We start from the raw sequence: 14,449 nt of genomic DNA on the forward strand, positions 1-14,449 counted from the left end.
CAACTGACTGCATTAGTATATTCATATAATGTATTTATGAATGTAATGTATATTAACTATCAAATTTCCATGAATTTTCTTCATTATCTCGAAGTAACACTGACATGTGTTCTGCTGCTGGCGTTTCTTTGCACAGATACGTTTTAACATACAATGACATTTTGTCTGTCCTGGAGCACATTTAAAAGTATCATTACCAGTAAACAAAGTCAGTATCAGACTGACACCAATAACCATATTGTTTATCATTGATGCATCACTAGCTACTGCATAAAAAAAAAAAAAAAAAACACAAATATGGAAAAGATATCACACAGTCATTATCGCAAAGCAGACAAAAGAGAACTCAAATTGAAAAGGACTGTACATTACTCTGCTTATTACACGGCTACTTAGTTAGCAAATAAACAAATAAATAAAAATGAAATAATGATTTCAGTTGTTATTATTATTCAGTTATTATGCAAGAAGAAAGAGACTTAAGAGTGACACGACAAGACATATGAAACTAGCACAGCTACGGTATGTAGGATAGTACTTGCATGGGACAATGGTCAATTATACAGTTTAGCATATACAGTGCATCCGGAAAGTATTCACAGCGCTTCACTTTTTCCACATTTTGTTACGTTACAGCCTTATTCCAAAATGGAATGTGATTTTTTTCGTTTTTTATTTTTAATAAATTTGCAAAGATTTCAAACAAACTTCTTTCACGTTGTCATTATGGGGTATTGTTTGTAGAATTTTGAGGAAAATAATGAATTTAATCCATTTTGGAATAAGGCTGTAACATAACAAAATGTGGAAGAAGTGAAGCGCTGTGAATACTTTCCGGATGCACTGTATACAAAAATATTTGACCGTGCAATGAAAGGTTAATAGTTGGAAGTGCCATTCTGATATTATTTGCAGGTGTGTGTTATAAAGCATTAAATCTACAGAGATTGTGAGTGTGGGTCACCTGGTCTCAGCTCCAGCTCCAGCTAGGGGCAGATCATTTCCCTTGGCATGATGAGTTATGGCTAAAACAGCCATTCCCAAACACTCATTCTCTATCTCATGAAGCTCAACCTCACTCTGTGGAGAGCGCACAGGAGCCAGTCCCCTCAGGAAATCATACTGACCCTAAAAGATACCATAATACATACAGACATGTTTTCAGAACACCGTGTATGCAAAGGATACAATTTTAATAAGACAGACTGCAGTTTTAACACACAAGCTAACAGACACCAGTGTCTGCACTGCCAAAGTGATGTTTGAATAAGTAACAGTGCTTCGACAAAGACATTCAAATACATGTCGGACTTCAAAGGGAACAACAAACATGACGACAACAGATCTTATCATACCACATGGGAGGCTATTTGAATAGCCACCAAACCACATTGCCCTTGGAGCACACAACATACTATATTCATCTTGTTTACTTCAAAGATGTCATAACAATGACTTACACACACATACAACCATACAAGTGACCCCTCAGGTGTTTCCTGCACTCACCTGTGAAAAAAGGTAATCAAGAGATGCGGCATCCAAGAGAGGTGTCCCCTCCAGGCACTTTTGAGTGATCATACCCCCTTTTTGTTTGCTGAGAGAGTGTCTCCAAACTGGAGACTCGATCTCACTAGTGCCGTGCCAGTTTGTGAAATAAAACCTGGGTACACAAGGAAAATGAGCTGTCAGAGGCTTTATGTGTCTGTCAAACAGAAATAAGGTAAAACAAGCAGACAATTATGTTCAAGGGTGTGTGCGCAAGCATGCTCACATGTTTACAAGTTCATAAATGTAGTCATTAAACCATGATGACAGGAGCTGATACACTCCACAAACATGTCAGACATAATATACAGGGTCATCACAAAGGCTGACATTAATTTAAATAACATATGGTACCGTGCAGAGGGTACATGCAAAGCTTCACCACCTCGTTGCCACGTAAGCGAGAGCTCATTGTTAACAGGAAGTTGTACAAGTGAGAAAAGATGCCACAGAGGAAGAGAGGGAGTGCAAAGGTTGACCATAACCTGTTTGTGTGCAAAACAGGTAAGCTGTACACGGGGAGACAGCGGTTTTGAACCCACCGCTGATTTTGAATACAGTAAATGAATATTATCTTAGTTTTACTGGCGAAAAAGGGGAAGTTAAGGGGATCCTACGTTTTACTTTGCAAAGAATCTTTTCAATGAAGAAATTTCTTTCAGAATAAAAGAGGACAGAAACACTGGCAAGATGATTTCTGTCTTGTTTTGCTTTTTATAGGAGGAACATATGCAGTTCTTGTTTTGTCTTCAATCTGATGTATTTTTTTCGATGTTAAAATTCGTTCTCCTATCTCAGCTTAATATTCAGAGTCAGCTATTAGTAGTATGATTTTATCAAATCATACATTTGCACAGGAACACAATACTGACAACAAAGGATCAATTTCTTGATGGAAACTGTGAAGAAATGTCTGGGTTAAATTTTACTACAAATTCAATACATATTTCCTTATTTTCATGTCCTGACAGTAGGATTTTAATAATAATATTGAAATACATCACTATAATACAGAAAAGAGATTATAGATATTTTTGCATAATAGTTATTCGGAGATTTTTTTCACATTACAGTAATGAGACTTTGGAGGGAAAAGGTCCTTAATTGAAATAAAAATAATGTAAAAGTCCAATTCCATATATTCAGAAGCGATATGATAAGTGTGGGTGAGAAACAGATCAATATTTAAGTCCTTTTTTTACAATCAATCCCCACTTCAACTTCCACATTCTTATTCTTTTTTTTCTTTTTTCTTCTTCCCCTTTTTCACCCAATTTGGAATGCCCAATTCCCAATGCGCTTTTAAGTCCTCGTGGTCGCGTAGTGATTCGCCTCAATCCAGGCGGCGGAGGACGAATCCCAGCTGCCTCCGCGTCCGAGACCGTCAACCCGCGCATCTTATCACGTAGCTTGTTGAGCGCATTGCCATGGAGACATAGCGCGTTTGGAGGCTTCACGCCTTCCACCGCCGCATCCACGCTCAACTCACCACACCCCACCGAGAACGGACCACATTATAGCGACCACAAGGAGGTTACCCCATGTGACTCTACCCTTCCTAGCAACCGGGCCAATTTGGTTGCTTAGGAGACCTGGCTGGAGTCACTCAGCACACCCTGGGATTCAAACTAGCGAACTAGTGAACTCCAGGGGGTGGTAGCCAGCGTCTTTTATCACTGAGCTACCCAGGCCCCCTCCCACATTCTTCTTCTTTAGTTTTTGGTGATTTGCATCACCATGCATATCGCCACCTACTGGGCAGGGAGGACCATTTATAGTAAAAAAGGACTGAAATATTGATCTGTTTCTCACCCACACCTATCATATCGCTTCTGAAGACATTGATTTAACCACTGGAATCTTATGCATTACTTTTACACTACTTTGTTCTTTTTGGAGCTTCAAAATTATGGTACCCATTCACTTGCCATTTTTTATTTTAAATTCGGGTGAAATATGACCCAGACATTTCTTGAGAAATCTCAGTAAGCTATATGTTGGTGTTTAAAAACATTGTTTGGGAGTTTTCCAGCAGCAATCTGTTTGTGGGCTCTTACCTCATTCGGTAGTGAAGTTTGATGCTGGTCTCCTCAGAGATCTTAAACACATGATTAGGAGCGTACCAGACATCCTGGCTCTCCTCATATAGAGCAAACAGGTTGTGGCACAGAGGAGAGATGTCTGGAGAAATAATTAGAGCCTGATTACAGTCTTACAGTTCTCAACAGAAAAATGTCCCATCAGAGTTTCAGTATGTCTCTATGATACCTGAGAGGAAGTGCTTACAGCTAAATGGTTATTTTTGGGTAAAGTTCACTTAACACGGGTATTTAACAAGCTTTTACGGGAACATGACACAAGAATGGATCAAAGGTTGAGCATCTCCTATATACAAAAAGGAAAAAAACAACAAGTACAGGAGATACTTTCAGTCATCTTAAAGTCAACATGAAACGTCGTTCAATACCCATATATCAAAAAAAAAAAAAATAAAAAATAAAAAAATAGATTTTTAACATCTGCAACTAACTTAACTGTAAAAAGTGGACATTCCATATCAGAGTGGAGCCGGCACGTAGTTTTGAGTACTTTTGTCTCAACGTATCCCAATGGTAATGCCTTTTGTTATTTGCTCTAATTGCTATAAATGCTGTTATAGTAATTTTATTAACACTAACAGGCATTAAATTACTATGTTAACTATAGTCTAAATATTAGAAAGATTGCATAAAAAAAGATCTGTAACAGTAGCCGAAAACAATGTCTAAATAGCTATTTGGCTATTGGTTAACTGTAAATAATCGCCAGCATGGCCTTGATGACATTATTCGAGCAGGAAATGTTGCTTCAGAAGTGAAGCAGTTTTTTTTACATTTTGAAGTCAGTGCACATCAAGACCACGAATGTGGGTACGTTTTTATTTCAAGTTGATTTTTAAGACAGTAAGATATTTAGAGTCATAAAGTTGCAGGTGTACAGATAACATCTGATACTTGTTTGCAACTGATGTGCAAAATTCCTTGATGAAAACAAGAGTCAGATTGTAGCAGGGGAATAGTGTGGGTTGACAAAACAAATGAAAATGAAGTGTTTACTCAAGGTTTGATTATAACTTTTAGGAACCCTCCATTTCCCTCTGTTACTGTAATAAAGTTGACTTTCTAACTTTTGAAGTAAAACCAGTGGCTAACTACTGGGTGTGAAAGTAGACTGCATGAAACAAACACCATCACAGTTCCTCTAAAGCTGCTTTTTTTGTCTAATATAAACTTCCCTTTCCTCTCTCACGGTTCAGGCCAGTTTTTGTCCTTGGCCGCAACTTTGAGGAAATTCTGAACGTGACATTTATACCCAGCAGCCATTTTGTGGCTGAGTATTGATCAAGAGCCAAATGGAGATATATGTTTCTGCACTGGGACTTGGGAGGGGATGGTCAGCTGTAGTGCTCCTCATCCTAGGGTCAATGCTTTCACATAATCCACAGTCAAATCTACTTAGCGACATGTATGATGAAATGATGCCGCATCATAGTCACACGGTATGTCCTGAGAGATGCATTAGAGTGCAATACTTTAGTGCTTTAAACGGGTGTGTGGGCAACCGTCCAAAAACTTACGGCATCTCTTGGCAGCCTCCACGCACAGGTCCTCTGCAGTGTGGCAGTCTTTGAAGTACTCGAGCTGGTGTGTATCAGGCAGGTAGAAGTGGATCTCCAGTCCTTTCATGACAGCTGGGACAGTCATCTCCACCTTCCTCTGCTTCTTCATCTTCCCACACAGTTGCCTGCCCAGCTCCATGATTGGTAATTCTGGCATCAAGACACTGCAGGATTAACAGAGTAAAGAGAAAGCTTTACTGATGAGCTGTGGGTCTTCACAGGGACAAAAAAAAAAAGCATTGACATCGTTTGAAATAACCTCATATCCAAAGAGGTTACATTTATTACACCATCACACCTGAAGGAACTATAAAAGGATAAAAAAATATTACATACTGAGATACTGAGAGCAGAGGTCAGTCAAATAACTCTCTGACCACGTAGATGCTTAAATAACCCTTCGCTTAGGCACACCTATAATTAATATGCAAGACTCAAATAACAGTTTGTGTTTCAGAGTCTTAACACCTTCAGAGCTGGTCAATGCTTTTTGTTGATAATGTAAGCAACTTAGGGATGTGAATTTTGGTCATTTTGACTACTTGACTACTCAACAGATAATTTACTCCAGAATTCAGGGTGGAGTTCCATTTGTTTCTATTTTTTGGTCTATGTAGACATCAGTCAGACATGTACCATGAACAAGTCAAGGTGGCATATTGTTTAGAGTTTGTGTTTCAGAGTCTTAACACCTTCAGAGCTGGCCAACGCTTGTGGATAATGTAAGCAACCCCAAAACAGCAGTCACCAATGAATGAAAGACAAAAGCAAACCAAAGAAAAATAACCCACTTAGGGATTATGAGAATTTTGGTCATTTTGACTACTTGGGTAATCAACAGATAAATTATTCAAGTATTCAGGGTGAAGATGGAGCGAGTTCCGTTTGTTTCTATTTTTTTGGTCAATGTAGACATCAGTCAGACATCTTTGGCCACTACATTGTATCTCGCATCCAGCATGAGTGTTGCACAATAACATGGCGTGTCATAATAAAATAGCTCAACTTTTAAAGACGCATCTCAAGATCCTATGTTTTGTTCCATTCAGTAGCACTCCATCTATGATTTTAACAAAAAAATTTGTGTACAACCTCTAATCCTCTCCTTACTAGGGCTCAGCATCGATACACATTTCCAGATTTGATTTGATTCCAATTAACGACAAAGGTACAAGACTGTGTACTTACCGTCTTTCACGAGGGCACATACTACAATCCCAAGAAGCACTCGCTATATGCATATTGCAAGGGCTTACGATAAAGTAATGATTTTAATATTTAAAAAAGTAACGTTCATGGCTACGCAGACAGCAGAGAACAGGATGGGTGTGCAATTGTCACTTGGTGTGTGTGTGTGTGCACTGTGCAAAGGCACAGAAAGAAGACTAATTTCTGTATGTTGTACTATATATTTCAACAAAGCCTCTGATGTCCAAGTTTTTTTATTTTTGGTGCTGTAAGTCAGAGAGCGAAAGTGTTGTGACGCACTCCATTTGAATGGGAAGCTACTGCTATCTGTCACACAAGATTAAAGAACATCAAAACAGGGGGCTTGGGTAGCTCAGTGGTAAAAGACGCTGGCTACCACCCATGGAGTTCGCTAGTTTGAATCCAAGGGCGTGCTGAGTGACTCCAGCCAGGTCTCCTAAGCAAACAAATTGGCCCGGTTACTAGGGAGGGTACAGTCACATGGGGTAACCTCCTCGTGATCGCTATAATGTGGTTCGTTCTCGGTGGGGCACATGGTGAGATGGGCGTGGATGCTGCGGTGGATGGCGTGAAGCCTCCACACACGCTATGTCTCCGTGGCAATGCGCTCAACAAGCATTAAGATGCGCGGATTGATAAAACAATAAGATGCGCGGATTGATGGTCTCAGACGCGGAGGCAACTGGGATTCGTCCTCCACCACCCGGATTGAGGTGAATCACTAAGTGACTACGAGGTCTTCGAAAAAAGCACATTGGGAATTGGGTATTCCAAATTGGGTGAAAAAAAAAAAGCATCAAAACAACATTAATTATTGATATTTACTGATAAAAGTGACATAATTTGAAAGCTGAGAATAAAACCCTGTTTCTACAAAATCTACATCAGACACAAATGATTGAAAGTGTCACATATGTGGATATGTTGCTGTAACCAGCTGTCCTGTGCTTCCAATCCGAGCTGTTTGCGTGCAGATAATAACGAGAACAGACGCCAGTATACAAACTCAAACTTGGCTTGTTTATTGTATACTGTGGATCTGAATGGATATATCAAAGAATGCGTTTCAATTAATGGATTGTCCCATAAATCATTCCTCTCAGTCTTAATTTCAATGCAGACTGACTGCAGGTACTGTGCAGTTCAACTGCTATTTATTTAACAGATGTTATAATGAACACAACTAAAAACTTTACAAACTTTTCAAAGTAAAAAAATACTTTGTGTTGTTGAACATTGTTGTTGCCTCGGGTGTACAGGGCTGATGTAAGTTGCGGCCTCCGTAACACGGCAGCAAAATGTTTAAAATGAAGCCCCATTTTAGCACACTTGTGTATAGTTGTTACTGAAAATCATGCAATTCATTTGTTTTCTTGATCAAACATTGCTGTCACTTCAGAACACATCCCTAAAACCAATATGGCTGAGGGGTGGGCAATATGACCAAAATGCTCAAAATCACAATATGAGTAATCTGTTATTACGATAACAATATATATCACTATATAGTAAAAAATTTTTAGGAAAAACAATAAAAATTGGTTTATATATTAAATACCGGTAACCATATTGTAATGCCCTTTTTTTTTTTTTTGGATAATCCAGCAAGGTTTGTGGCTCATTGTAAAGATCATCGTAAGGGAAATTATTTGGCCCTCGGTGAGCATATCACACTAAGCGATGTAAGACAGCAGATTTTGCCCTACAATGACATTTTTCTGAGATGGCAGAATCGTAGCAAAAAGCTTATCATTTGAACTGGGCTTAACACATACTCAATGTCCTCTCAACAGGTGCTCTCACATTAAGCAATTTAACTCAACCGTATGTCCTAAGGAGAACAAGAGGGAGGGTAGAACGAACGCTTCTTGCATCTGAATCAGATGATTTTTACACAATGAACTTCTCTTCCGCTCGTCACGTAACCCTTGTGTGAGATGTTGAGATGCTAAGATCCCTGCTGGCATGTGAAAGGACTTTCCTGAGATGAATCTAACTGCTTAGTCATTTTTTTTTAATGACTAACCAGTCATTAAAAAAAAAAAAAAAAAATTCTGTTGCACTTTAATCTGTTTTGAATACTATTATGATGCTAGTGATACTTTGTAATACAGCACTTTTCATACCACTGTCTCCTAAGATGATTCGCTTATGTTTTCCTCTTTTGTAAGTCGCTTTGGATAAAAGCGTCTGCCAAATGAATAAATGTAAATGTAAATGTAATTGGCACCAGTTAATGACCACATTTGCCTTTAAAGTGCCTTAAGCCTGACAAACAACTGAGATGCCTTTTAATTTGCCTGTATAAAATATTGGTATAATGAGATCACAACTCCCACTTCATTAGTCAATACCTGGTTCCCAAAGCTCTAATTATCAACAGTCAGGCAGTACCAGAGATTGATGCCCATCTCTCTGCCGGCAAAATATTGACATCTGAGTGGGAAGATCCTAAAAAGGGGGAAAATGATCCCAAATGAAACCATAAACATCATTAGGATTGTCTCAGCAACTATTTCGTGACCACCTCTGTCAGAGGTCCTAAACAGCTTTGGATTTTGTTGGAATCTTCAGGCTTAGGGCAGTCAAGGCTTTATTCAGAACCTTGTTTTCATATCTTCCATTGTGACACATAACACAGAAACATAACTGTCCACAATATAGTCTGTAAACAACACAAATTTGGCAGGCAATCTATATCTTGGTGGCTGATTTCAGAACAATGTGAAATAATGAATTTCGCCATTTCATTTCCTCTTCTTTCTATTCAGTTTGGTTCCTTTGAAAAATGTTTGCAGTCTTCAAGGAATAAGTCACCCAAAAAAAAAAAAAATCATAAATTACTCACCCTCATGTTGTTCCTAACACATGACTTTCTTTCTTATGCGAAACACAAAAGATGTTTTAATGAATACTGCGGTCTGTCTTTTCCATTCAATAGCAGTGGATAGTGTCTCACTTTAAAACTTAGCAGACCAAAGAGTATTGCAAAAGTAATCCATGTGACTCATGCATCATATTCCAAGCTTTCTGAAGGCATAAAATAGGTTTTGGTGAGAGACAACCCAAAATTTAAGTCATTTTTCAGTGAAAATTCACTGAACTTCTTGCAACACATAAGCCACTGGAAATGAACTTCTCTTATGCACTTGTGAATGTGCAATGGCAAAACTGTCAGGATTCGTACGACTTTTCTAAATTTGGCTAATTCATATGATATCGTGCGACTGCACTCGTTTGAATTCCTACAACTTTTACTACAGCCAATGACGTAGCTGGATATCCATCTAATACGCGACAATTACTTGCTTCTGTCACACACAACAGCATCCTATCATGTTTACACACTCTACTGAATGGTTAAGTTTAGATAAGGGGTTTGGGTAAGGGCATAATATTAATAAGTATGTCCTTAACGCCTCGTGCGCGGAACTCGCGCTTACTTCCGCATTAGACATCCGGGAATTTGCACATGATGAAGTCGTACGAGTTTATGCGAACAACATCACACGAGACCATACGAAACAGCCAACTCGTAAATTATGTACGAATTTTCACTTGCACTGCTTTTGTGCCAAAAGTGTTTGGTTATTTTTAAGCCTCCATTATGAACTAAATGATATAATAAAGTTAATGAGTTAAGCTTTTCTTAATGTTCCCAATTATTTCATTCATTATAACACCTAGTATTTAATGAAACACTTCAAACATTTCCAAAAATTTCAATTCTGATATCATTCTTAAGATATCATTAGTAAACAGACCGGTTGATCCATATAATTTGATAATCCAATACATTTCTCTTTAAATAATCGGTTTTAAAATAATGTTTAGCCTATTTTCGTTTAAAACCCCACTACATTTTTTGCTTAAGCTTGCTTTCAGTTATGTTTTGTTCTTTATGTCAGTTATAGAAATATGTCACATCCTTTAACAGACACTGCCACAAGGAACTTCAACACATGACGCATTTTAAACCATTTCAGAGTTTTATTCTAAAGGGAAATTCCACTCACAATGTTCAGGGTTGGCCATGCAAAGAAACCAGCAAGTCTATCCTGTTCTTGCTGCTGTTAGCTAAATAATATGACTAAAACCTGCCTTTTAATATGTGTATGTGTGTTTTTTCTTCTGTTCTGGAAGTTGTGTTATAGGGTCCATTTAAATCCAAAGGAGGCTCTTCTAATGCACCAACATCAGGATAAAAGCTGCAGATGGTCCAGAGCAGTCACTTATCTACTTCAAATGGGATAACACATCAAAACAGCCTTTATGGGAAGTGAGTATCTCACTTTTGATAATGATATGGGGGAAGAATATTCAAATTGCAATTTTTGTTTTGAGTGGTCAAGTTTGCAATTTTAAAGAGATTCCCCATCAAAACAGCTGTTATGACAATGTTGTTCAATTTAGAAGTACAGTCATTAAATCTTCAGGCATGTGAAAGAAATTATCAAAGTGTAGCTCATCAATTTATCAGTATGACATTAATAGGACGACATGATCACAAAGTGCTCTTGTGGCCTAGTGTAGAATTGATGTGGTTCTGACGTATCCCTCTCAGATTTTACCTGGAAATGAAGCGGTTGTACATTTACGTGACAACAGAGATTTTACCTACAGTATTCTTATATTTCTTTCTTTTACATATTTCTGAAATTATCACATTTTAAAGACGACCGTTTTGCGTTGTCTGACAGATTTGTTTATGAGTATCCTTCTCCATTACATGCGTGTGTTGATCAGTTTTAAGCCCCCGTCAGACTCTAGAGTAATCCACACATCTCAAATAAACTTTATATTTAAACACACTCCAATCACAAACTCGTATGGCTGATCATTAAGCACTTCTAACCAATTCTAAAGCCTACACAGCAAGCATTTATTCATTTTCAAGCTGTTATCTGCGTGTAAGTGGTCAAATACATATTGACATAACTGCAGTCAGAGCGGCAACAAGTTTAACCATTTACCTACCGTACAGTCACACCACGACAAAGGCTTCAAATATAAAGACAATGTCAACGTTTAGCAACAATACTTTTCTCTAACACATCACAACCACGAAAGTCTGACTAATACCAAATATGCTTTTAGAAGTAACTTTCTGAATTTTACAGTAGTCCACAAGCAGGCCGCTAATAATATGCATGCTGAAAGTTGACTGTTTAAACCCATAGATTGCTTTAAAACTGCAATTTAAAGCCCAATGGTGACCGATTCTGCTCTAGAGACGGAGATGAATTAGCCTAATCTTTCAACGCTTTAATCGACCTATATGCCAGCAACCACACGCAAACAGACAGTTAAGCGTCTCACAACCTGATTACTTACTAACATCGCACATGTAGAGAACTGACACACATGTAATCAGACCCACAGATATCAGAAAGTCAGAATGAAAAGAGCTACGGCCCTCGTCCTTACCTCGCCAGGCAAAGCTACTTCCGTTTCATTTCGATCATTACAGATGCTTGAATACTTCTTCTTGGTCTTTTGTTGATTTAAAGTTCCCTTTATTTAACTCCAAGCCGGCTTCCGATGGTATAAAGATTATCCAACAAGACAAATTTCCAAAACAAACTTCACCTCGCAGTGATACGACCCGTGACTAAGTCTTCATGATCAACTAACCTTTCCTGTCAAGCATCGACCACATTCCCGAAAATAGGGTTACGATGAGCTCTGTCACATGCCGCCTATTGGCTCACCTGCCTGTCAATCAAACGAGGTATCAATAGTATTAACCAAAGTGTTTCTAGCAAGTCAGTCCACTGTCGGCCATTTTTGGAACGCTCTCGGGAGACTATTTCCAGTCGTGCCAGTGCAGCTCCGATCTACTTGAACGGAGAAAGATGACAATCTCAAAAACGGTCGGTCAAGATTAAGATGAAAGAACATATTTAAAATCAGCAATAAAATCGGACATGTTATGTTAAAAAACGCTATTTTCCCGGTTTGTGTCGCTAATGCACATGCGTGTTCTAGAGTTGATTGACGTGTGATGTCTGTATCTAAAAGGTGATTGGCTTTTTAACTGTAAGGCGGGACTTTCTTTCTACATCCGTTAGGCGTTCAGAGCGTTCCAATTTCTCCCATTCATTTTAACAGAAGTGTCCCATCTCTGCATTAACCCTCAAGCGGAGAGTAGACAATGGGGCATTTTATTATTATAGCTTCATTTCAGCCTTAAAGCTACTTATAGTACCTTATAGTTAACACTATGCTTCACACATACAAATATTGTTAACAAGTCGGTATAATACATTTGTTAATGTTGTTAATAAATGTGGATATAGCAGCAAATCCTCAACATTAAACATTTATCTTATCAAATGTAAAAATCTTCATTAATCATGTATAAATCACTTTCTATAATCCCAAACCTAATCTTAATCTTAACTCTAGCAAGCATGCTTAACTGTTCTTTAAAGGCTCTGTGTTTTAAACTATAGATCAAGAAAACACAAAGCTCTCTCACACATTAGGAAGGTCTTTAAGACCAAGAGGTAATATACGCCTGCCATGAAAAGGGAGGGACTTCCCGTCTTCACCATCAGATGAGTTGCCAGAAACTGTGGGCTGCAGTTTCACAAGAGGGCTGCAGTACAAGTAATAAGTTCACAATGGTTGAGACAGACGAATGAGAATACAGATTTCTGAAGCCAGTTTTTAAATAAAAAAAAGTGCTGCCCCACAGAGACAATTATACAAATATTTTAGCCTAAATGTAGCAATTTAACTTTACTACAAAAGATGTAATCAAAAAACGTGTTCAGTGGATGATCTCCAACGTTACATACCTGTGATCATACGTGTTGCGATATAATGATACGTTTCAATCAAACACTGAGAAAAGAGTCCAGCTGGAAACTCCTGTGGCTGGATGAGTCAGAGATTATTATTGGGAAACGATAAGCTTACGTGTAACAGTGCCATAAGCACTCATCTAAAAGCAATAATGCAATAATGCAATTTTGTATTTTTTTTTTTTTTTTAGATCTGCAAGACGCAGAGACTCAGCAGAGGTCGGGAACTTACAAACATACTGAACAGATGGTTTTCTAAAATATACAAGCATAAAACTGAAAACTGGAAGTCTGCTTTCAGTCATGAATGAACTTTGAAATGTTCAAGCATTATTGAAGTTTGTGCATCATATTAACAGCACTAAACATTATCCATTGTGACTGGATCAGTCATTGTGAGCCCAATTTCTCATAACAAATCTATTTGCCCCAATGTGTTTTATAAGGCACTTTAACCCCTGCAACAGGTGGACTTTGTACCCCAAATACTACCCTTTCAATTTTTGGACAGTTATTAAAAAACTTCTGATTTACTCACCTTGAACTAAACTGAAAATGCCAAGTATTTTATCTAAAAAATAAATGTGATACTTTCAGGGATTCTAACTAGCGTCATACACTTGCAACATTTTTAAATTTATTAAATAGATCAAATTACCTCAAAATCAAACTTTAGACATTGCATGCAATAATCTTATGGATCAGGAATATTTTGCAGTGTATAGTGACAAAGGTGTTTAGGAAACAGGTGTTAAGGAAAGTACTGGTAGTAGTTTTTGTTGCTGTTTAGTGTTTTGGGAGAAAATAAACTCAAAATTGCCTTTTACCTCGGGGGCCTTTAGCTCCATTGTACCCCACATCCAGGGTTGGGGAGTAACGGAATACATGTAACAGGAATACGTATTTAAAATACAAAATATAAGTAACTGTATTCCATTACAGTTACAATTTAAATCATTGGTATTTAGAATACAGTTACATTCGAAAAGTATTTTGATTACTGAAGAGATTACTTTGCATTTTATTGTCATTTGTTTCATTTAATATTTAGTCCTTTCAGATGGAAAACATTTATACATATAAATGATGTGATCCAAAGTGCATTTGAACAGCGGTGAAACACTTTCTTAAGATGTGTTACATTCATACGAGCAGACAGAGAAGTAAGTTTGAAGTAAGTTTGGAGCAGAAGAAATAGAAATAAACCTTGTGTAAATTGTCAGCT

General features: G+C 37.8%; 1 protein-coding gene across 2 annotated transcripts in view; it reads right to left on the minus strand.

The window, feature by feature from the left end:
• The window catches only part of LOC127446328 (tyrosine-protein kinase JAK1-like), a 47,736-nt gene extending 35,650 nt beyond the window's left edge, over nt 1–12,086 (minus strand). The window contains exons 1-5 of one of the 2 annotated variants that reach the window (XM_051707149.1): nt 11,843–12,082; nt 5,165–5,370; nt 3,606–3,729; nt 1,510–1,663; nt 965–1,128 (exon numbers count right to left, since the gene is read on the minus strand). In XM_051707149.1, the coding sequence (XP_051563109.1) occupies nt 965–1,128; nt 1,510–1,663; nt 3,606–3,729; nt 5,165–5,363 (641 nt within the window). In that variant the 5' untranslated portion in view covers nt 5,364–5,370; nt 11,843–12,082. Of the gene's footprint in view, nt 1–964; nt 1,129–1,509; nt 1,664–3,605; nt 3,730–5,164; nt 5,371–11,842 lie in introns of both variants that reach the window. The other variant, XM_051707150.1, reaches the window with a different exon arrangement.
• Nucleotides 12,087–14,449: the final 2,363 nt, after the last annotated feature.

This window comes from Myxocyprinus asiaticus, chromosome 9 (assembly GCF_019703515.2).
Source record: "Myxocyprinus asiaticus isolate MX2 ecotype Aquarium Trade chromosome 9, UBuf_Myxa_2, whole genome shotgun sequence".
NCBI lineage: Eukaryota > Metazoa > Chordata > Actinopteri > Cypriniformes > Catostomidae > Myxocyprinus > Myxocyprinus asiaticus.